This window comes from Ornithorhynchus anatinus, chromosome 5 (assembly GCF_004115215.2).
Source record: "Ornithorhynchus anatinus isolate Pmale09 chromosome 5, mOrnAna1.pri.v4, whole genome shotgun sequence".
Lineage (NCBI taxonomy): Eukaryota > Metazoa > Chordata > Mammalia > Monotremata > Ornithorhynchidae > Ornithorhynchus > Ornithorhynchus anatinus.
Genome location: NC_041732.1, coordinates 30,018,218 through 30,043,283, shown reverse-complemented (window position 1 = coordinate 30,043,283; position 25,066 = coordinate 30,018,218). Strand labels below are relative to the sequence as shown.

The window sequence follows — 25,066 nt, the reverse complement described above, 5'->3', positions numbered from 1 at the left end:
AGTAAAAATATACGCCTTGAAAAAATTAAAAAGCAATTATTGTGAGAGCCTCTCTGCTTCACTTTTTCCTTAGCATTGTATAACCCCCTAATTAGAATGGAAATTCAATACTCCACAATTAGTGTGCCGCGTCTGACTGGGGATTTTCTGTTTTGTGTGCACATTTGAAGTTTTCATTTGGCATGTAAAGCCAGCCGAATCAGCAACAGAATGCACAGTGAACTTAGGTCAGCGTCATCAGCCCACTTAGTCATGTTTTATCCTCCTCTTCCCGCCTTCACAAAACAATCCAAAGGGCATTCCTTTCTTCAGTATTTGTGTTCCTAGCTGTTCAATTGCCTAAGGACAGCAGTGTGTCAGATTAATAGGGTCTCGAAATATGTGTAGGCATACTATCACTACTGCGTAGATGAATTCCACCTTGTTGGTTTGGATCTTTTATAGTGACAGAGAAAGTGTTCTTAACAAAATCAGATTAATGAGCAAGAAAACAGTGAAATGTCAGATCACATCCTCTGTCATTTTTTGCTTCCAATATCCTACATTGTTGAATTACAGTGTCCAAGTGAAAAGCATCTTGAGACCAAACAACTTTTTTTTTTTTATACTTCAACCATGGCCAAACACATTGCTTGTTTTCGAATAAAAATAGACACATGCTCTCATGCTTAGCCTCTGAGGTGCCAAATATCAGCCCAGTTACAGCCACAGAGCAGAACCCAGCCATAAAACAATCCTGGGGCAGGATAGATGACCAAGGGGGAGATGGAAAAGTAGGTCCTTGCATGAAACTCCGTATGAGCCTTGTGCTGGGCAAATGGAAAAGTCTGAGACAAAGAAAGAATTAATTTCTGCAGCTGAGAGAGAAGGACAAGGAGGCTATTTGGTGATGCCCAGTGTCCTGTTAATGGCTACATGACAGCCTCACATATCAAAACAGTATGAATTCTGCATAAACTAAGAGGATTTTTGTTTAGATTTCAGCACAGAGAGGAGGAAAATGTGTTTTCATCTTTGAATTATTCATCTTTCTTTCACATTCTCCCTCTAATCTAGAGGGCACAATGTCTTGGTTCAACATTAGTTATAGGTTGTGGGTGTGGACTCCTGAAATCTATATAATACCTAATGCTCTAGGAGTCACTGGATGACCTTGGTAATTTAATGTTTCCTTCTTACAATCCCTCTTTTCTCCTTAGAACTATGATGATAATTCATCCTATTTTTCTCCCCTCGAGAATTTTAGAGAAGTAAAAGAATTAGTGATGTTGGCAGAGTTAGTGAAATATTTTGAACTCTTCAGTGGGCAGTTTTTCTTTTTTTTAAAAAAAAGAGGGACCAAAGTAACAATATCTATTGACTCGTGCTTGCTATATCGAGAATAGATCTCAGGAGAACTAAAGTGAGGTTTTGCAAACTGGAACACATCTCCTTCCTCAGTGTTTAACCAAATAGTCATGATTCCCTCCAAGCAACAAAGTGATAGTTCGCCTCAGGGCAGTTTCATCAGACAGAGAGTGAGAGAGAAGGATGGACATGCTGTGGAGACCTGGGTCAACTGTAATAATCATACTTGTGTAGGGCACTTATTAATTTCTCTTTGGGAGGGAATTTTTCATGAGGAAAATCCAGAATTTGGGCCCAAATCTGAACAGGGTAAACCCGCTGTTCTGCACCAAGGTGTTGGGGACAATTTTCAATTTAAGCTATTTTGAATGAAGATGAATGGCAGTGATAACATTCACACTGTGTTTCAGCTTTCAACACATATGTTTCAACTTTCCAACACCAGCTCCTTTATGGCACACTAGCTCCAGGGGTGCCTATGATGGCAGGGAGAGACGTGAGAGCCACAGTGTAATGGAGAAACAATTTATAAGCCTCACTGGAGGGGAAGGGAACAGAAAGTTTAAAGAGAGCGAGAGGAGTGGGAGAGACATCAGGTCAGAATGAAGGAGTTTACCTAATTGCCAAGTGGAGTCATCTAGGAGAGTAAACACATTCATTCTATTTCTGATGAAGAAAAAGTCAGCTACCTATTAATGGAACCTCTCCAACTCAGTGTAAATACACTACATAGTTAAATACTGATGCTCTTCCTCAGTAGTAATTGATCAAATACACAATTCTGGGTCATTCTGGTAAAGAAATAGTGTATCCAACCTAGGTGCAGGAACCCATCACCCATTTATAATATTGTTCTTGTGACAAGATTGGTCTGACTTAAAACAATTTTACTTAAAAATATGGTTTGCAGGAGCCTGTTGTCTCATGAGGCTATGGATGGCTTGTAATAACTTAGACAACATCATGCAGACTAAAGAAGATGTTCTGTGGAAAGCAGACTTTGAGGCCCACACCTGGATCTACCCCAGCAGACTTAGCCAGAGCAAGTCCAGTTTTTGACCTTTCCATCCTGTTGCCAATATGAAGGTCATGGAGCAAAATCCATTGGTCAGAAATGTTGGGAGGAGAATTTGTCAGTCTATCAATAAGGTGGATCACAGCCTTGGACGGTTATCCCGCTCACTTATCTTATTCCCCCCTGCCCCCGCAACCAGCTCACCCTCACTCCCCCAGCCCACCTTCCCTTCCTATTCCTCTGGCTTTGGTGACACTATGTTGATGACACTATGGTATGTTTAGATTTCATAAGACAGTTTTTTTGACTATAGATTCCATGCCAGCAATAAGACAGTTTTCTTGACTCTAGCTTTATCCCATGCCAGCAAAACCTGAGTGGCATTGTGTAATTTCTAGGTTAAAAATTTCTCATTTTAAAATTTAATATATTCAATTTTAAAAAAATCTTATAGCCATTAAATAAAACTGATCTTTACAAAAGATGAACTATGATATCTTCTGAAAAACTTTTCCTAGTTTTTCAAAATTTTGAAAGGATCAGTAGCTAGAGAAATCATCAGTTGCACATGTGACATTCAGTGGACTTTAGGAAAAAGCCTCTCCCTTCATCAGATGAATCTAATTTGCTTCAACTTTCATGTCTCCCAAACTCTGATGTAGATATTTCTTTGTGCCTCTGTTGCAGGAATTGCTTACTTGGGAGGTGTGTGCAGCGCTAAACGGAAATGTGTGCTTGCTGAGGATAATGGCCTCAATTTGGCCTTCACCATTGCTCATGAGCTTGGTCACAAGTAAGTATCCACTATCAATTTTTCTATTTCTAAAATGTGTTTTTTCTATCACTTTCCATTGACATATGTTCTTAAAGACAAGTTTAGATTTTAATTTTGGTCTCCAGCTCCATTTAGATAAGGCTCTAAACCCAGAGAAGAATTTGGTCTTGCATGTGAGTTGATGTGTTATGAGAATGGCTGTTGAGGAGCTAGGGTGTAAGATCCTGGAGAAGCAGCATGGCGTAGTGGATAGAACACTGGCCTCGGAGTCAGGAGGACCTGGGTTCTAATCCTGGCTTTGTCACTTGTTTGCTGTGTGACCTTGGGCAAGTCACTTCACTTTTTTGCACCTCAGTTACCTCATCTGTAAAATGGAGATTAGGATTGTGAGCCCAGTGAAGGACAGGGACTGTGTTTAACCTGATTTGCTTGTATCTACCCTAGTGCTTAGCACAGTGTCTGGGACACAGTAGGCGCTTAAATACCGCAATTATTATCATTACTTAGTGCAGGGCCTGTGTGTTCTAGATCTATTGTTTTCCTCCAAATGCTTAATCCAACACACTACACAGATTGGGTGCCCAAAAGATGTTGGTTAAGTTGGTAATCACAAGTCTGAATTAAAAAAGCAACTTGTTGATTTCAACCAATCAGTGGTATTGGTTTGATTCCCTATCTACACCTTTGCTTCAAAGTCAGCACTGACAGAGGAGGGACATTTTGGGGGATGATGTTTTATCACTAAAAGTAAAAAGCTCATCCTGTGATAGCAAACTAAGCAATTGCAATCATGGACACCTGAGATCATTTAATTCTCCCTTTCTTCTCTTCTTCCCTTTCCTATCATGTGCTAATATCTGTCTCTCTCCCCCCCATAGACTGCTAGTTTCTTGTGGGCAGGGGTCACATCTGCCAACTTTGTTATGTTGTACTTGCTAAGCCCTTAGTAAAGTGCTCTGTCCACAGTAACCACTCAATAAAGACCACTGATTGATTGCTTGTTTGAGGTCTCTTCTACTCTCTGCTCCCTCAATATCTCCATCTCTATCACTTTCTCTCTGTTTTGTGTATATGTCTCTGGGAATCTTGCCTCCAGTTTCCTGAAGCTGAGTCTCCACCTGCCTCCTGCTCTGAATATTAACAAGTGCAAATTAATGAAAAAAGAGGTTGTGGCATGTCAGTTTAAAAAAGAGACGGAAATATGTAGAAGTGGTGACCAGTGAGGTGATTGACAAAGGCAGATGACAAACTGCCGAGATGATCAGAAAGTTGAATGGGTGGTTGAATTATTTTTCATTTGAAAGCATCAACTTTTTTGTAAGGTTGTTTTAAATCTCAGGTTGGCATAGTTAGTAGTAAGATGTCACTTGATGTGCATGCGCTATCTTCAAAGTGTATGGTTGCTTGAGTCTATTGGTGTGGTCATGGGTTCTAATCCTGCCTCCGTCATATGTCTGCTGTGTGGCCTTGGGCAAGTCACTTCACTTCTATGTGCCTGTCACCTCATCTGTAAAATAGGGATTAAAACTGAGAGCTCCATGCAGGGCAGGAACTCTGTTCAACCCAATTTGCTTTTATCCCCCCCAGCACTTAGTGCCTAGGACAGAGTAAGCATTTAACATATACCACAATTATTATCATCATTATTATTATTATCGTTATTCTAGAGGGTTTCTAATAAATTTCCAAATGGAGAATGACCTCAAAAGGACCTTCCAAGAGAGGACTTGATATTAAAGCCTGGCTTAATGGAAAGAACCTGGGCTTGGGAGTCAGAGGTCTTGGGTTCTAATCCCAGCTCTGCCATTTGTCAGCTGTGTGACTTTGGGCAAGTGGCTTAACTTCTCTGTGCCTCAGTTACCTCATCTGTAAAATGGGGATTAAGACTGTGAGCCCCACATGGGAGAAATAGAACAGTGCTTGGCTCATAGTAAGCGTTTAACAAATACCATCATTTTATTAAAGGATCTTCTATTTTCTGCCATGGAATTTTCTTATTTTGGGGGGGGCAGAGGGAAAATAAAAAATAAACAATGCCTCCCTCTCTTGGAATGCAAGCAAACAAGTTTGCATTTGCTCCTTTAAGTGGGTGGCTTTCCATCTGTTCACTTTACAAGAGACTTTTCAAAATAACTATGAAAAGAACAATCGTGGGATGAGTACTTGAGAATTTTCAATATTGTGGGAAATGGTTTTGTTGGAATGAGGGTAGTTGAGAAATGGAAATCCAGTTCTGAGACAAATTAGTCTTCTTAGTAGGCCATCTGGGTTCTTAAATGTGCAAATCCAGCTTCCTTCCAGGGAGGATTTGTATACACAAATAGAGAACGTTATTTGAAACCTAACCATCTACATGACCAAAGAGTTTGCTTGACTTGTTATTTCTGGAGTTTAATTTTTGGTTGTATTCAATTCACTTGTGTGCTGATGAAACATCAAAGTACAGGACATAAAGAATGGTATTTGAATTTCCTGAAAATAAAGGAAAAATTTCAGTTGCAAATTTAGGTCTGCAAAATAGATGAAGAGGAGCACTAGAATGTATAGGTAAACTTGGAGCACCCTAAAGTGGTGCTTGATCTTGATAATATTTTTCCTTATTAACATTATGCAACCTATTTTCAGCACCAAGAGGAGAAAAAAGAAAGCCTTTTATCTTAAAATTTTACAATAAAATTTGATAGAATTTGGCTCTTTATCAAATACACAAAACCATAGTCAGATGACTGTCGAAGTGTCTAATATCAAAGATGGGGCAGTCGTGCCCAGGCCAAATTCACTTCTCCCGTTCATGGAAACAGAGAACTCTTGAAGAATCGAGTGATTGAAAGAGCCTCCAGAATCTATTAGGCAGATTCTTAAGAAATTCAATTCAAGTTGGCATAGTTTTTCAGATCTCAAATTAAAATTGGATTAACCTAGGACAGATTGGCTCAATTTACCATCTTCCAAAACCACATTTTTCAACATATAGGCACCTGTTCTCCCTCCATCCCATACCCATGCCCGCATTTGCACATAGGGCAATAGACCTTTCCCTTTCGTGTATGTAAAATATAACTATGTCATTGTTTTGGAGCAAAACAATTTACTGTTTTGGAGCAAACATTTCTGCAACTAGCACTGAATGGCTGAGTGGTAAAATAGCTGTATTTAGTTATAGTGTCGTGTCTTCTAACTATAATCTGTTCAGAATTTTTTGGAGGACTGTTTAAAAGATACTGTGTATCATTCCCTAGTAATCCACAAATAACTTATTGTTAAAGCCATTAAATTCTGATAATGTTTTGGTTCTGTACTAGTCCTCATGCGACCTCTAACAGGAATGTATAGCCTCTTAATTTCTTGAATATGAAGGAGAAAAAATGTTTAGAATCTCTACTAAGAATAGGAGCAATATCCTCTTAGATTTCCTCCAGTTACACATTATTATCATTATTATTATTATTTTAAGTGCTTACTATGTCAGACTCTCCAAACCCAGGGTTACATTATGGTAAATGGAGAAAACCAAGACTGTTTTTCCAGACACAAGCCAAAGTTTTCTGCAAGAAGTACATCTTAAAACAAGTTACACTTGTGTTGTCAAAGGGTGAAAGCTTTATGCCTGAAAAGGCCATGGTCAATTGGCATAAGAGGCAGATAAGGTATCTTCTGCCTGGTATGGCCAGTTGTATCCAACCCTGAGTACCATTACCCAAAATCCACCTGAGTCCTCCCAGTAGCTCTGACCTGTTTGTTCCACCTCCTTCAATAAAGTTTCTGAGGATGGAGATAGCTTCTACATTCATTTCAGCAGAGCAAAAGTATCACTTTATATTGTGTTTATATTTGCTGAAGAAGCAGCATGGTCTAGTGTCAAGAGCATGAGCTTGGGAGTCAGAGAATGTGGGTTCTAATCCCCGCTCTGCCACTTGTTGGCTGTGTGATCTTGGGAAAGTCACTTAACTTTTCTGTGCCTCAGTTACCTCATCTGTGAAATGGGGTTTAAGACTGTGAGCCCCACATGGGACAACCTGATTACCTTGTATCTACCCCAGTGCTTAGAACAGGGCTTGGCACACAGTAAGTGCTTCACAAATGCAATCATTATTATTATTATTATTATTATTTTTCACTCTGACTTTCCACTGGCCACCTGCGTTTGCTGTTCAATTTTACCTGCATGGTATTCAGTGAGCTTTAAAAAACCTTCATATTGGGAGGCAGGCACCCATATCAATGGGATTTCAGTGGAAACAAACAAAGCCATTATTTGTTGGTTGTATATGTGATCAAACTTTTATTGGCAACCATTAATTAGTGTACATTACTTTAATTGGTGGTTGTGATGTAAAAAGCCCAGAAGCAAATAATAATAATAATAATTGTGTTATTTGTAAAATGCTTACTATGTGACAGACACTGTACTAAGCACTGGGGTGGATACAGTCCCTGTCCCATGTGGGGCTCACAGTCTCTATCCCCATTTTATAGATGAGGTAGCTGAGCACAGAGAAGTGAAGTGACTTGCCCAAGGTCACACAACAGACGAGTGGTGGAGACGGGAATAAAACCAATGACCGTCTGACTCCCAGGCCCGTGCTCTATCCACTATGCCATGGTGCTCCAAAGCAATTTCATTAACTGTTCTCATAGATACGTGCCTTAATAGTTTCATCTTCCTTCCCAGATTTTATTTTTATGTTATTGTTTTTACTATTTGTGAGGCCCTGTACTAAGTGCTAGGATAGACATAAGCCAATCAGATTGGACACAGTCCCTGTCCCACATGGGGCTCAGAGTCCTAATCCCTATTTTACAGATGAGGTAACTGAGGTACAGAGAAATTAAATGCCTTGCTCACGGTCACACAGCAGACAGTGGCAGAGCCAGAATTAGAACCCAGATCCTTCGAACTCTCAGGCCCATGCCCTCCACTAGGCCATTCTGTTTCTCAGAATTACCACTCAAGTAACTCTGTGAGGGTCTTCATTCTGCTTTCCTTGCTGCATTTTTATCTCTTAGGGCTTGCCATTATGCCCTCTCTTGTTGTCCATTCCATTAACCATTTTTCCCAGCCCTCATTCCCCCCTCCTGACACACACACACACACACACACACACACACACACACACACTCTTCCCTATCATCTCTTATCTCGGGATATTTGGGATTATAAATTGTACTACTACTAATATTAATAATTATGGTATTTGTTAAGAGCTTACTATATTCCACGCACTGTACTAAGTGCTGAGGTGGATACAAGCAAATTGGGTTGGACGTTGTCCCTGTCCCACGTGGGGCTCACAGTCTCATTTCCCATTTTACAAATGAGGTAACTGCGGCACAGAGAAGTGAGGTGACTTGCCCAAGATCACATAGCAGACAAGTGGCCGAGCTGGGATTAGAACTGTGACCCATGACCTTCTTAATCCTACTCCATGCTGCTTCTCCAAAGTCATGAATATTTAAGATAGAGTGTACTCTTATAGCCTAGCAGGCTAGTTTTTAGGATTTAACACTTCCTGTCTTCTTTTCCCCTATGTGATCTTTAAGCAACATAAGAATAGTTGTCATAGCTAAGTTCTGAGGTGCTCCTCTTTGTGCCACTATTGCATGAGAGTTCTTGTACAGCCAATAGATTTACCAGACATCCTAAACAGATTCATACGAAATAGCACTAGCCCAATAGGGATCTTACAAACTGAGGGGACTTCTTGGTTCCTTGGTTGACAAAAAGTAGAGTGTGCACACCAGCAACCCAGGTTTTCTTTGATGGGAATCAAAGACAGTTTTAAAGCAGGGAATATTTTATTGCAAGAATGATAAGCTCTGGCCAGAAGCCTGAGCTAGTGTCCCATTTCACTCTTTTCTGTGTCCATTAGAAAGTTATAGTTCCCGGGCGCTGGAAGGATTGCTATGATTGAACATTTTTGTTTCCAATTTGTTTTGGAGCAGTGAAGTTACCGACTGTTACTTATTACGGTTCAAACTGTAAAATGCAGGGCAACTCCTCAGAGAGAAACTACACAGCTGAGCAAATGCTCTCCAGGTTTTTCAGTGAGGAATGAGGACATATTGCTTGTGGTGGTTGCTGACTTCCAAAATGTTTATTAAAAGTGTGAGAGGGAGAGAGCAAGGGGTGGGGAGAACAAAGTTCTTCTCTGTGTCAGGCAGGCACATGATATTCAAGATATGACCCTGCAAAAAAATGGATTAATGATAATTTCTTAATGGGCATTTAAAACTAAGACTCATCCCACCTTAACCCAAAGGGTGAACATGATGTTGCCTTTACTAAGAATCAAGCGATTGGTTACCATTCACTATAACCAAAATTTGCACTTAGAAAAAGTCAGTGAATTGATATCCTCAAGTCCTAATTTTTATTAGTGTCACCTGATTAATACAAACACACTCCTATGTGTAGCTGTGTACTAAAAATAGAATTTGGAAAGAGTTTCAGCCCCCAGTTAAAATGTTGCTTTCCATATATCTAGCCCTTAATGAATAGAGTAGAGGAATGAGAAACAGTGTGGCCTAGTGGATAGAGCACAGGCCTGGGAGTCAGAAGGACCAGGGTTCTAATCCTGGGCTCAATGCTTATCTGCTGTGTGACCTTGGGCAATTCATTTCACTTCTCTGTGCCTCAGTTACCTCATCTGTAAAATGGGGATTAAGACTGTGAGCCTAATGTAGGACAGAGACATAGTGTCCAACCTGATATGCTTCTTTCTACCCCAGCACTTAGTATAGTGCCTGGCACATTATATGCGCTTAAATACCACAATTATTATTATTATCACAGTAGAATCCATGCAGGAGTTCCTTTGCAGGAACTGACTGTGCACATTGTGTTTTGACAACTTCCGTTCCAAATGCAACCTTGTGAATGCTGTAATTCATTATTCTCGACCCCATCTAGCTATTGAGTATATTGTGCTAAATAGGCTCTATTTACAGTGAGTCCATAGGTTTGATGGTCTGTAGGATTTTACACAGTACAAGCATGGGAAATATTTTTTGCTGACCTGAATAAAAGACTTTTGAAATTAGGTTGGATGAGAAGAAATTCCTTCCTTGGAAAGGGATAGATTGGATAATCTGCTGGGGCTTTACCATTGATTGTTTCTGTGAATCATAATCACCCAGAATGCCTAAGAAATACCTTGGGAAGCTAAATCTTTCCCTTTCCAGCTTGCCAAAGAAGAGCCAGCTAATCTCAGACACTGGGTCCAGTAACTCTGATCTGGCATGTTATAAAAAAGTCCTTCCCAGGGTGGTAAGAAACTCTTGTCCCCGTAATAAAGCATCTGACTCTTAAGCCATGCCAGTAATACTGACTACAAGATTGTTCTCATCCAAAGTATTTGCTGAGCATCCTTCAGGGCCCATAATGCAGTATTAAGTGGTTGGAGAGATATACTGTATTAAGAAAATTTGAATTAAAAACAATTCCCCCTAGGAATTCACGATTTTCAAAGGAAGAAACATAGAAACAATGAAGCATTAAAAGTACCATAGCAACAATTAGACAAGTACAGTCTGAGAATTGCACAGTGATCTCTTCTTCCCATGGTCCTTTCCTGGTTTTCTTTTCCATTTCAAAGTCCAGTATATAAGTGCATTCTCTTGGAACAAGACCCCTCTGCCAGTCTTGTAGGGAATTTATCAATCAAGCAGACTGTTGAACTAGTGACCCAGGATTATGGATTCCACTCCTTGTTCTGCTCCCAGGGCATTCTGAAATCCAGAGGCAGTTTTTTTTGTTTACTGAGCTTTGTTGTAACATTTTTGTAGCATCCCTAATAGAGAACAATGAAGAATCTTGGTCCTGAGATTTCAGTCCAAGAACCTGTGCCAAATAATTGATTATATAGTGCTAGAGATGTGGGTGTACCATTTTCTGAAGTGATGAGATAGATGAAGGCCAACCAAAGAAGTTTCTTCCATTCCAGAGTAGAGGGGGTGGAGGTATTTGGGATGGCTAGAATGAAGTACAGAAGAATGAAGCTTAAAGGACAAACGTTTAAAAGCAATCTCAAAATTTGATTTATAGGATACCAGAAGAACGACATTTAGAGATTCAAAATGGCTCAAGGAAAAAGATCCAGCTTATCGAGGCCAAACCATTCTGCTAGGCAGACTTGAAACCAGTTGCACATGGCAAAAGGTGGCTACACAGGCTTATAGACTGGAAGATCGTGGGCAGGGAACATGTTTACCAACTCTGAATTGTACTCTTCCAGTACTTAGTGCAGAGCGCTGCATGCAGTTAGCATTAATGAATACTGTTGATTCATTGATTTTAAAGGATGGATAGATTTGGAGCCATTTCTTGATTAGCATATATAATGATATTGTTATGTTCTTACTATGTGACAGGTACTGTATTAAGCACTGGGGTGGAAATAGGCAAATCAAGTTGGACATAGTCTCTGTCCCATGTGGGGCTCACAGTCTCAAACTCTATTTTACTGATGTGATAACTGAGGCACAGAAAAGTGAAGTGATTTGCCCAAGGTTCCACAGCAGACAAGTAGTGGAGCTGGGATTAGACCCCATGACCTTCTGACTCCCAGGCCCATGTTGTATTCACACCTCGTTAGATCACTGTGCAATTCCCAGACTTTATATATGCATTAGCATATTTTGAGTGAGTTTCTACGAAATTGGTTAAGTAGTGACTCCAGACTTGGAGCTATCTCATCCCATTTTCTGTGTTGTCTGGATTGTTCACTCAGATCCCATTTGCAGTTTAATGGAGTCCCATGAAAGTCAGGAGGAAAAAAATTAGTTTTGGCTATTTCCAGTCTGAAGACACTTTGTACAAAAAGAGCATTCACAAGGTAGAAGCCAGGAAGAATGGCAGAGTGCTTGCTTGCCTAAGGGGAGACTTGACTTTTGTGTTTCTCCAAGACATGAACTGAATGAGATCCCTGGACAGTATAGTTGATTTTGGAGGATGGGGATATGGGGATGAGTGGGGAGAGGAAGGATTTGCTTGAGCAGTGTTTGCAAACTGGAGTCAGTGTAGTGCAAACTAAAAGAAAATGTCTCAGTTCCCTGGAGAGGAAGTTGAGAAAGCAATTATCCAGATGTGTGAAGTATGGAAATTTGCCTGTACTATATATTGAAAATGAAAAGTCTAATACAGTGTTGGAAGACACCCAGAACAAATGGGATATGAACATGTAGGTAACTATGATTTAGACAATAATCTGGCCATAGGCCATTGGTCTCTTTATATGCTTTGGTCTGATATTTGAGTTGGTATAGAACAGCCATAATGTATTCAGGGTGCAGGTCTTGCCTCCATTTAGAGAGAAGACTGGAGAGAATTTCTGGAAATGTCATAATGATTTAGAGATTTGGCGGTAAATGTTTGGTTTTAAGTTTTAGCTTTTGGGTTTAGTCTGAGATCAGGGAGTTTAACATTCAATTGATGGACACAAGGATGGCCTCTCTCCAATAAATTTCTTCCATTTTGCAGACAGAGGAGGTCTATAAGACAGGGGTCCCTGACTGCTTCTGGTTATTAACGGTCCCATGACACTTTTCACAATAGTAAAGGAATTTAATTCTGGTTCTCAGGCCAAATTCCAACCTGATTCATTATACTCTGTCTCCCCAAATTCCCCTTACAGCTCTAGTTGGATCCAGCCCCTCCTTTTCCCATTCTGGAGAGTGATTGGGATTGCTCTGCTGTGTTAAACTGTGCTCATGTTTCACCCTAGAGGTGTGCTAAACAATTCCTGAATGCAGTTTGGAAAGAGTTTGGCCCCAGGATGAAAGATTCCATACAAACATCAGTAGAGGTTGTTCAATATTATTCCAGTCCTACAGTAGCTCTGTGCATTTCAGGCTCATTTTATTACCATTGGTAAAATACTCTAGCCCACAGCCATTCAGCTGTCTTTACTGTAGTGGACAAACTCTTAGGAACGTGTTTCTTGCTTTACCATCTAAGAATACACTCTGAATCCCAGGAATTTTATCCAGGAAAGAAAAAAGTTTTTATAGTTAGACATCACTGATTTACTGAGGTTTTGCTAGAATTAGAATTGCTAGGTGCCCTGTTTTTTCAGTTTCTCGCCATTCTGCTTGACTTTGGAAAGTTACTAACCTTTCCTTTTATTATTAACCTAATGTGCTCCTTGCCCCTTTCCATCCTTGGAATTGGTCTTGATTTTCTGCTGCTTTTTACTCTTTTTTTTCCTTGATACAAACATGAAGTTTTCACCTTGGAAAATGAACAGAAGTAGTAACTCTGATAGGAAGCAAATAATAAGACTAACAAGGGGCCTTGTCTCATATTGTCTCTGGTTAATCATTACTGATTTGCATTCTTATGCTTCCACAGTAACAACTGCACCAATCTGAAATTATGGTAATCCTGCTACTGTGAGAACAGGAAAAAAAGATCATATCTGGTGTCCATTCTGCATTTGAAATCTCCATCAATCACTTATTGAGCGCTTACTATGGGTAGAGAACTGTACTAAGTTCTCTACAGTACAGTACAGTGCTCTAAATTCTTGGGACAGTGCAACACAATGGAATTAGCAGACATATTCCCTGCCCATAATGAGTTTACTCAATAAATGAGGGTGTGAATTTGATCATCAGCTATATTGGATCACTTTTAAACATCAGCCCAAATCCTTTAACCTGCCCCACTCTGTGGGCACACACACACACACACACACACACACACACCACAAGCAATCTGTTAATCAATAGAAGTTTTTTGATTCCCACCTGTATCTTTAACAGTGAGTCATAGCAGCAATTGGCTAGACATTATCACTTAGATGGAGAATACAGCTGTGTTAGTCCTTCCTCTCCCTCCAGGATTACATTACAGCAACAATGAGGGTTACGAAAGCTGCACTGGAGTTTGTCTCTGTAGAAAAGAATTCTTTAAAATTAATTATTGGGTAGATTTCATTGCATAAAATGATGCGGTCAGAAATGGTGTTCAGTGAGCGTCAAATGGATGGAAAGTTGGATTGTTTAAGCACCTACAATTCTGGACTCCCATCGGAACTGTCTGAATTTCTTGTGTCTGCAGAATAGGCTGGGAACTGAGAGAGGCCAGATTTTCTCATTAGATCCTCAGTGCTTCCGGCCAGGCTATTTTAAAAAAAGCTTTCCTTGATGTATTTTGGCCCAAGGGGCATGTGAAAATGGAAAGGAAAAAAAAAACCCTGATTCCTGAGGAGTCAGTTCAGATTGGGTCTTTCTTTACATGATCTCATTTATCCTTCTCTACAAAGATGCTGCCTTGGGCCACTGGGCTCTTTCAAGAGCCACTGCCACCACCATCATGCCAGTGGCATTTTGGGGTTTTGTTCTTTAGCTTCTTGAGTTTCATTTGTTCTGTCTTATGAAAACGAGAGAGAAGTTCCCAAGTTATGGTAGCAAATTTGGGTTGTCCAGAAATGATAAACATCACCCTTCTCCCTATCCCAAAGAGGAGAGAAGCAGTTTGTAGTTTTACAATTTTATGCCATTTCCTCCCAGCATCCACCTCTATCCTCCCAACATCCCAGAAATTTCAGAAACCTTTCCGCTGAAGAAATCAGTATAGTTTACTGTTCTCAGATAAGCATTACCTCATTTCTGGGAATTGTGGAAGGGTGGGAGTAGGAAAGAGTATAATTATCATTAAAACTCAGTTTATTGATATATTCCCAGGCTGTAACCCCAGGCAGTACTCCTATAAAATGGAACTCGTGGCTGCTAGTTTTTGTGAAGTGATAATTTTCATTAGTAATTTTTGAAGCAGGGTAAAGCTTGATTAGAGGAAATCAAATGGGAAAAACAAGGTCAAAGAAAAATGGAAATTAATATTAGACATAAATGAGCACTGCCCAATATTCGGTTGATTTGGAAAAATAGGAGGAAGTCGGTGGAAACCATTTCTGGGACCTGGCCATCTTTTGCCTGAACTTCTTTGTTTCTGGTTTTTGTACTGTTATGCACCTGCCCAAACCCTCCTTATCAACCACTACCCTGACCTTATCACTCTTTGCCTCAGAACCTGAAATGGTTCCCGGTGGTCACAGAATCAAGTTCAGCTCCCAATCAGGAGTTTCAGTCTCCTCCTCAAGTTACCAGAAAGTTTGTGCCACAGGCAGAAGTGTTTGCAAAACCATTTCCTTTCCTCAGTATCTTTTGGGAATATTTTCCCAGGATAAAATCCTTTTTCTCCCCATCCAAAACAATCTAAAATCCTGACAGGGATCATCCCTATTTCTGTTTTGCCAAGTCTCCTTCAGTGTTTTCCTGATGCCTTTAATAAGGCAACTCTTTTGTTGGGACCTATCAGTGTCCCCTTTTGGATTTTCTCTACAGCACAGCTAGTAGTCACTGTAGCAGGACTGTTGTACAGAGGCAAACTATTCAGCTGCTAATGGAATCTTAGTTTAATCAACAGCTGTGTGACCCAGGCAGAAGTGACTTCCTTTTTTCCTGAAGGCCATGTTCTGCTGAGTAAGCCAAGGATATGTTAAATAGCCAGTTGGCAAAGCCCGGGACTTTCTTCCTGCCACTGCTGCTCAGGTTTCATATACCATTTGGCTTTACAAGGGAAAGGATCGAATGGTGTGTGTCACAAAGACGAGACAGATTCTAGGACCCTCATTAAGTACCCAATCAGAAACCTCAGACACAGAAAATACTAGGTTTGCAAGTGCCAAGTACTAAATAGCATTTGATTTCGTACAAGCATTGATTTTTGCATGAGTAGTTGGACCTGCTTTATATTCAAGAATTATTTACTAGGCTCCCAGACCCTTTGATTGAAAATTAAATGCTTGAAGGAGCCTAGAGGGAAGAGGGGAAAGACCTGTCCTAGTGCTAGTCATTATGATTTTATTCTTCTAGTAATAATGACAGTAATGATGATAATAATGAATAGTGGTGTTTAAGTTCTTACTATGTGTCAAGCATGGGAGAAGATGCAAGGTAATTAGATCAGATACAGTCCCTGTCCCATAGTGGGTGCTCAGTATGAGAATATGTGTTGAGAAGCAGTATGGCATAACGGATAGAGCACGGGCCTGGGAGTCAGAAGATCAAGGTTCTAATCCCAGCACTGCCATTGTCTTCTGTGTGACCTTGGGCAAATCATTTCTCTATGCCTCAGTTACGTCATCTGTAAAATGGGGATTGAAACTGTGAGCCCCACATAGGACAGAAACTGTGTCCAATTTGATTTGCTAGTATCCACCCCAGTGCTTAGTACAGTGTCTGGCACATAGTAGGCACTTAAATACTATTATTATTATTATGTAGTTTTAGATCCCTATTTTCCAGATGAAGGACTGAAGACCAGAGATGTTAAATGACATGCTCAAAGTCACACAGCAGGCAAGCAATGGAGACAGGATTAGAACACTGGTCTCCTGACTCCCAGACCTGTGCTCTATTCATTAGGCCATACTAGCTGCTATGGTGGATGCAGAGCTCAATGGAGATGCATTTGTCCTTCCTTACACTCCTCCCCCGCATAACCCTCTCCCACCACGTGCCTGTAGTAGCAGCGTGGCACTGAGATGGGCCAACCAAGCTGGGATGGGAAAGGGAATGCTTACCCCTCACTAATGCTTACCCCTCACTATGGGTGCTGGCTCGGCAGGGGTGAACAGGGCCGTGAGCAAGGGGAAAGAACAACCGCTGTGCTGCCCACGTATGCTGGAGGAGTAGATTCACCCCCAGTCTGAGCCAAGTCCCGAGTTGCAGCACAGGGTCAGGAGAAGATGTGGGAGGAAGGGGAGAGTGACATATGACAACAGCAGGCACAGTTCTTTGCCATTCTGTCACCTACTCTCCACCCTTGTCAAATGAACCAGGAATGTTTGTTCATTCTCTCTCTCTCTTCTTTCCTTCTCTTCCCTCTCCCCCTCCCTGTCCCCGTTTCTGTTTCTTTTTTCCTCTCTCTCTGTCTCTCTGTCTCTTCTTTCCTCCAGTCACCTTCTTTTAAAATTGTATATTGATTCTTCGCACACCACTTGCTCAAATTCTGTGCCAAGATTGTAGAGCCCCTGAACAAGGCTGAAGCCCAGGTCTAGCTTGAGGTAGTGCATGAGGTGAAGAATCACATCAGAGACTGTGAGGAGGTACTGAGGTAGTTTTTGGTGATGGCTAAAAGCGGCAAGCCTGAGTCAGAAGCTGCCATTGTGTTAGCAGGGACCGGGTGGAGAATGCAGTGACTTTGGAGCAAAGGGGGAGGAGGTCAGGGGTGTCCCCTGAGAAATTCAGTCGACTTGACCATTTGAATGGGCTTCTGCACAACATCAGTACATAAAGCCATGTGCACATGCAGCATAACGTCACATCATACGGAATGTCATTTGGGGGAGCATCATACTAAAGACACCCCATCTAACAGGTTGGGATGGTGATTTTTTTTCCTGTTTGAGACAACCAAGTGTCTGCAGCCAGCCTTGCTGAGACTTGAGGTGAAAAATTCAAGGAACAGCCAGCTGCAATCCTAAGCACTTAACCTTTCTTGAACTTATAAAAATGTAATTTCAAATCTGGTTAAACTCTGAAACCTTGACTCCAAAGAAGCATACCGCTTGAAATTTCCATGATTTGTGCACTAAGGACCACACTAGTCAAACAAGAAATAGGCCTGGCTGAGTTTCCCAAGTGGAGTTTTCCATTCCAAAGACAGAGGCAAAAGTGCACTCTGAAATCCTGGACACACACAAACAGGCCAAGCCTAATGGCTTGAGAGACCAGAAGGGTGCAAGTTGGATTTAGATTCTAATGTGCTGAATTGCCAGTGCAAAACTCATCTGGCTCAGTGGGCCAGACATTAACATTTTGGTATGTTTATTTGAAATTTTTTTCATCTTGATGTAGATACCTTAAAAGTCTTTTTTTGTTGTTGTTTAATTCTTTCTTTTTTGTAATTTTCTTCACTTGGACCTCCCATTCAGCTTTTAAAGTCAGGTAATTGAAGCAGTCTTGTGGGCCGGTTTTTCACCCAGTAACAACTATTTTCCCCAGCATACAACAACATTTAATCCCAGTTGTAAATGTCTTTTTATGTTGGGAATGAGTTTGATGAACTGCAGTGCTTGTGAAAGTACAGAGTTAGCATGCTGGTATTTTTCATTTTAATTTGCTTCTGGTAGACTTAGCTTTCTTCTGCCACCTATTGTGTCGTACCCCTGCAATGAGAGGTTTTCAGAAACAATTAAGTAGAAAATAGATCATCATGCTTTGAAGTGGCAAAGTCTATGAAAATATATGCATTTCAAAACTTAAAATATGGCATTCATTTGCTCATTATTGGTGCCTTTGCTGAACTCTTCCATATAATAATCTGTAGAAAGTCATCATTATCACAGTCATCATTGTCAGTAGTATTTACTGAGGGCTACTGGTTGCAGAGCACACAGGACAAAAGAGTTAAAAGACCAAATCTCTGCACTCAAGGATTTTACACTCTAGTTGGGGAGATAGACACTTAACTTACAGATGGGGGAAATAATAATAGTAGCAGATATAGTATTTATTAAGCCCTTACTTTGTGCAGAGCAATGTGCTAAAAGGTGCAAAAGAGTATCCAGCTGAGAATCAGATATGGACCCTGTCCCTTGAGGGCCTTGCAGTCTATGAAAGGATAGATAAGAACTTAATTGGTACTGAGGCTATGATTTAAATGGTATGGGAAGGTTGAGATAGCACTTGGGGTTAAAAGGTGAGAAGATAAGATTATTTGGAGAAAGCTTCCGGGGAGATATGCTCTCAGGAAACCTTTCAAGATAGAGAGATCTGTGGATGGGAAGGAGGAGGGAGTTTAAGCTGGAGAGAGCAAGAGACTGGTGGCAGGAGAGATGACAAGAATGTCTTGGGAGAATGAAGATTGAAGATTGTGAGCTGGGGTGAAGTGGGAGAGGAGAGTGGATCTGTAGGAGAGAGAGCTGGTCTGGATTTTCTGCTTGCAGAGATAAATGGTAACCATCAGAGGCTTTTGAAAAGTGGGAAAATTTGTTTAGCCTGACATTTTTACAACAATGATCTGGTCAGCAGAATGAAGTATGGACTGGAGAAGGGGAGAGGCTATGTAGTAGTCAAGTTGGATTCGATGAAAAATGCCTGGACCAGAGTAATGGCTATTTGGAATGAGAGAAAGAAATGGAGGCTGGAAATGTTGTGGAAGAACAACTGATAAGATTTGTCAATGGGCCAAAAGAGAGCAGCAAAGGATAATTAATGCCAAGTTTATGGGCTTGAGAGATGTGAAGGATGATAATGTTATCGGCTGATGGAGAAGAGAATTTGTGGAGGGCGAGGAGTTCAGTTTTAGATAGGTTGAACTTGAAGTATCAACAGGACATCCATCTAGAGATTTTTCTAAAGGAAATATAGGATTACAAAGAAGGAGAAAGGTCGGAACTAGTGAGGTAGATTTAGGAGTCAGACATATAAAGGTGGTAGTTGAAGGCTTGGGAGTGGATTAGCTCTCTGAGGTAGTGAGTGCCAATTAAAAAAGAGAAGGGTCCCCAGATCAGAGCCTTGACGACATCCACAGACATATGCTGGGAGGCAAAAGAAAAGCAGGAAGAAGAGACTAATAAGGATTGGCCAGAGAAGAAAGAGGGGGATGAAGACATTACCAAAAGAGTTTCTCTTTTTTTCTCCCTTCCTTCACAAGCTCCTTCCTTCACATGTTCCCCTTCACTGTTCTCCATTATTTCTCATTTTCATGGGCCATTCCGGGATTCAAGGAAAAAAAAAATGTCTCTTTTAAAGAGCCTATTCTTGTAAGATATGTCACCAAGATCTCACCAAGATTTTCATAGGCCTTACAAGAGCATCTGATAAAATCACTGGGCTCTGGAAACTACTACCCAAGTTTGGTTGCCCTGAAAATGCAACAAGGTTCTGGGAATACTTCATCATGGCTTGGCTAGCTGGATCAGAGCCTAGGTTGTCCTATATAATCCACTCTGCATCACTAATGGCATAAATCAGGGATGCAAAGAGGGCAAGGAGCCTATTCAATTTTTTTTTCTGGGCAGCAGTGCTGGAAGGACAAACAAAAGTTTTAATGACCTTCTATACTCCTGGGAAACTTGTCCAATTCAGGATAACTCTAAGTCCTAGAGATAATTATTAAAGAATTGCTGAATGCTGATTTCTGTACAGAGGCATATACCCAAGAAAGCAAGCAAATAATTGTAAACCAGTTCACAGAATCAGACAGTTGCTTTTGGGTGATAAGTCTAAAGCAAACTAAGGTAATGTATCAGGGAAGTTATTCACACAGCCAAAAACCTATATTGGCAGCACAGAGCTGAAAGTTGTCGTAGAATTCTATTACTTAGGCAGGCTGCTGACCAAAGACAAGGAAGAAAACAAGTGAATGAAGATGACTGACACATGTTTTGGAAGACGTCAAGCAGAATGTGGTGGCAGCATGGTATTAGACTGTACACCAAACTGAAGGTCTCTTCAGAGATGTGGTATTTGCTAAGCGCTTATATGCCAGACACTCTACTAAGTGCTAACCAGTTTGAACACAGTCCATGTCCTACATGAGGCTCACAGTTTAATCCCCATTTTACAGAAGAGGCACAGTGAAATGAAGTGGTATTTGTTAAGCACTTATTATGTGCCAGGCCCTGTACTAAGCACTGGGATGGATACAAGCAAATAGGGTTGGACACATGAGGCTCACAGTCTTAATCCCCATTTTACAAATGAGGTAACTGAAGTACAGAGAAGTTTAGTGACTTGCCTAAGGTCACACAGCAGACAAATGTCAGAGCCAGGATCATTCATTCATTCATTCAATAGTGTTTATTGAGCGCTTACTATGTGCAGAGCACTGTACTAAGCACTTGGAATGTACAATTCAGCAACAGATGGAGACCATCCCTGCCCATTGACGGGCTTACAGTCTAATTGGGGGAGACAGACAGAAAAAAGCAAGACAGCGTAATCACAATAAATAGAATCAAGGGGATGTATACCTCATTAACAAAATAAATAAGGTAATAAAAATATATACAAATGAGCACAGTCCTGAGGGGAAGGGAGAGGGGGAGGAGCAGAGGGGAAGGAGGAAAAGGGGACTTAGCTGAGGGGAAGTGAAGGAGGGGTAGAGAGGCAGCAGAGGGAAAATGGGAAGCTCAGTCTGGGAAGGCCTCTTGGAGAAGGTGAGCTCTCAGTAGGGCTTTCAAGAGGGGTAGAGAGTTAGTTTAGCGGAGGTGAGGAGGGAGGGCATTCCAGGACAGTGGGAGGACGTGGTCCAGGGGTCAACGGCGGGTTAGGCATGAACGGGGGATAGTGAGGAGGTGAGCAGCAGAGGAGCGGAGCATGCGGGGTGGGCAGTAGAAAGAGAAGGGAGGAGAGGTAGGAGGGTCAAGGTGATGGAGAGCCTTGAAGCCCAGAGTGAGAAGTTTTTGTTTCGTGCGGAGGTTGATAGGCAACCACTGGAGGATTTTCAGGAGGTGATTGATATGCCCAGAGTGTTTCTGCAGGAAGATGATCCGGGCAGCGGAATGAAGAATAGACTGGAGCGGGGAGAGACAGGGGGAAGGGAGATCAGAGAGAAATCTGACACAATAATCCAGCCGGGATATTATGAGAGCCTATACCAGTAAGATAGCTGTTTGGATGGAGAGGAAAGGGTGGATCTTGGCGATATTGTAACGGTCAGACCAGCAGGCATTGGTGGTGGATTGGATGTGTGGGATGAATGAGAGAGCTGAGTCAAGGATGACACCAAAGGTTGCAGGCTTGAGAGACGGGAAGGATGGTCGTACCATCCACAGTGACAGGGAAGTCAGGAAGAGAACAGGACTTGGGAGGGAAGATAAGGAGCTCAGTTTTGGACATGTTGAGTTTTAGGTGGGGGGCAGACATCCAGGTGGAGACATCCTGGAGGCAGGAGGAAATACGAGCCTGAAGGGAGGGGAAGAGAATAGGGGAGGAGATGTAGATTTGTGTGTCATCTGCATAGAGATGATAGTTGAAGCAGTGGGAACGAATGAGTTCACCAAGGGAGTGAGTGTAGATGGAGAAAGATTAGAACCTAGGTCCTTCTGATGCTAAAGCCTGTGCTGTATTCACTAGGCTATGGTGCTCTCCTCAGTTATTCCTGAGATTCTCAGAACCAGTTCTAGGCTGAGATCCAATGTATTAGATGTGTCATCCTTGGTGGGAGACACATGATAGCTGAACTAAGGAAGACAATAAAAAGGTCATGAGGCTGGAGCACCTGAGTCTGGAATGAGTTACATTGGCAAGGCTACATAGGTAGATAGCTTGCGCAGCACCATGGTGAAGCAACATCAATCAATCATATTTACTGTTTGCAGAGCACTGTCCTAAGCACTTAGGAGAGTACAATATAATAGTGTTGGTAGATACATTGGTAGATACATTCCCTGACCATAACAAGCTCACAGTCTAGAGGGGGAGATAGACATTAATATAACTTACAGATAGAGAAGCAGCGTGGCTCACTGGAAAGAGCACGGGCTTTGGAGTGAGAGGTCATGGGTTCGAACCCCGGCTCTGCCACTTGCCAGCTGTGTGACTTTGGGCAAGTCACTTAACTTCTCGGTGCCTCAGTTCCCTCATCTGTAAAATGGGGATTAAGACTGTGAGCCCCACGTGGGACACCTGATTCCCCTGTGTCTACCCCAGCGCTTAGAACAGTGCTCGGCACATAGTAAGCGCTTAACAAATACCAACATTATAACATTATTATATGTACGTAAGTGCAATTGGTCGGAGAGAGGCGTGAATAAAGAGAGCAAATCAGAGTGAGAGAAGGGAATAGGAAAACAGGAAATGAGGCTTAGTCAGGAAGGTCTCTTGAAGAAGATGTGCCTAGGCTAGAAGCAAGAAATGGGTGAGAGGTCGGAGGGGGGATTGGGGGAGGGGTTGAGATAAGACTGAGGTAAATTGAGTAAGTTAGTGTTAGGGAAGCGAGGTGTGTGTGTCCTGTCTTCAAATAATAATAATATTGATGGCATTTGTTAAGTGCTTACTATGTGCAAAGCACTGTTCTAAGCACTGGGGAGGATACAGAGTGATCAGGTTATCCCACGTGGGGCTCACAGTCTTAATGCCCATTTTACAGATGGGGTAACTGAGGCACAGCGAAGTTAAGTGACTTGCCCAAAGTCACACAGCTGACAAGGGGCAGAGCCGGGATTTCAACCCATGATCTGACTCCCCAGCCCATGCTCTTTCCACTGAGCCACGCTGCTTCTCTAATAGGAGAATAGGTTGTAATAGGAGAGCAAGAGGTGAGGTAAGGTAGGAGGGGGCAAGGTGACTGAGTGCTTTAAAGCCAAAGGAAAGGAGTTTCTGCAACATCGCCAAGATCTGCCCTTTCCTCTCCATGCAAACTGCTACCTTGCTGGTACAATCTCTCATAATATTCTGACTGGATTATTGCATCAGCCTCCTCTCTGATCTCCCATCCTCGTGTCTCTCCCTGCTTCAGTCTATACTTCACCCTGCTGCCCAGATTATCTTTCCACAGAAATGCCCTGGGCATGTCACTCCCCTCCTCAAAAACCTCCAGTGGTTGCTTATTAACCTTTGCATGAAGCAAAAACTCCTCACTCTTGGCTTCAAAGCTCTCCATCACCTTGCCCCCTCTGACCTCACCTCCCTTCTCTCCTTCTACAGCCCACTCCATACACTCTGCTCCTCTGCCGCTAACCTCTTCACTGTGCCTCGTTCGCACCTGTCCCACTGTCGACCCCTGGCCCACGTCCTACCACTGACCTGAAATGCCCTCCCTCCTCACATCTGCCAAACTAAATCTCTTCCCCTCTTCAAAGCCCTACTGAGAGCTCACCTCCTCTGGGAGGCCTTCCCAGACTGAGCCCTCCCTTTCTCTCTGCCCCTCCTCCCATCCCCATTCCCCCAACTCCCTCCCTCTACTCTATCCCTTACCCTCCCCACAGCACTTTCATTCATTCATTCATTCATTCAATAATATTTATCGAGCGCTTACTATGTGCAGAGCACTGTACTAAGCACTTGGAATGAACAAGTCGGCAACAGATAGAGACAGCCCCTGCCGTTTGACGGGCTTACAGTCTAATCGGGGGAGATGGACAGACAAGAACAGTGGCAATAAATAGAGTCAAGGGGAAGAACATCTCGTAAAAGCAATGGCAACTAAATAGAATCAAGGCAATGTACAATTCATTAGCAAAATAAATAGGGTAATGGAAATATATACAGTTGAGCGGACGAGTACAGTGCTGAGGGGATGGGAAGGGAGAGGGGGAGGAGCAGAGGGAAAGGGGAAAAAGAGGGTTTAGCTGCGGAGAGTGTATATTTATATGTATATATTATTTATTACTCTATTTTATTAATGATTTTATATATATCTATGATTCTGTTTATTTTGATGATATTGATGCCTAACTACTTGTTTTGATTGCTGTCTGGCTCCCCCTTTTAGACTGTGAGCCCATTGTTGTGCAGGCATTGTCTCTATCTGTTGCTGAATTGTATATTCCAAGTGCTTAGTACAGTGCTCTGCACACAGTAAGCACTCAATAAATACAATTTAATGAATGAATGAGGAGTGGGGAAACATGGACTGAACGTTTTTGTATAAAAATGATCTGGTCAACAGAATGAAGTATGAACTGGAGTGGGGAGAGACAGGAGGCAGGGATAGGATACAAGGTGGGATAGGATAAGTGCTTGGATTAACATGGTAGCCATTTGGATGGAGAGGAAATGGCAGATTTTAATGATGATGTGAATGTTGAACTGACAGGATTTAGAGATAGATGAATATGTGGGTAGAATGAGATAGAAGAATCAAGGATAATGCTAAGATTATGGGCTTGAAGGGAAAATCAGTGGAAGGACAGGGTTTGGGTGGAAGATAAGGAGTTCTGTTTTGTACATGTTAAATTTGAGCTGTCAGCAGG

General features: G+C 41.8%; 1 protein-coding gene across 1 annotated transcript in view; it reads left to right on the top strand.

Annotated features, from left to right (window-relative positions):
• ADAMTS17 (ADAM metallopeptidase with thrombospondin type 1 motif 17) overlaps positions 1 to 25,066 on the top strand; it is a 368,163-nt gene that overhangs the window by 136,746 nt on the left and 206,351 nt on the right. Inside the window, exon 8 of the mRNA XM_029066734.2 lies at positions 3,050 to 3,155. Coding sequence (XP_028922567.1) covers positions 3,050 to 3,155 — 106 coding nt within the window. The remainder of the gene's footprint in view (positions 1 to 3,049; positions 3,156 to 25,066) is intronic.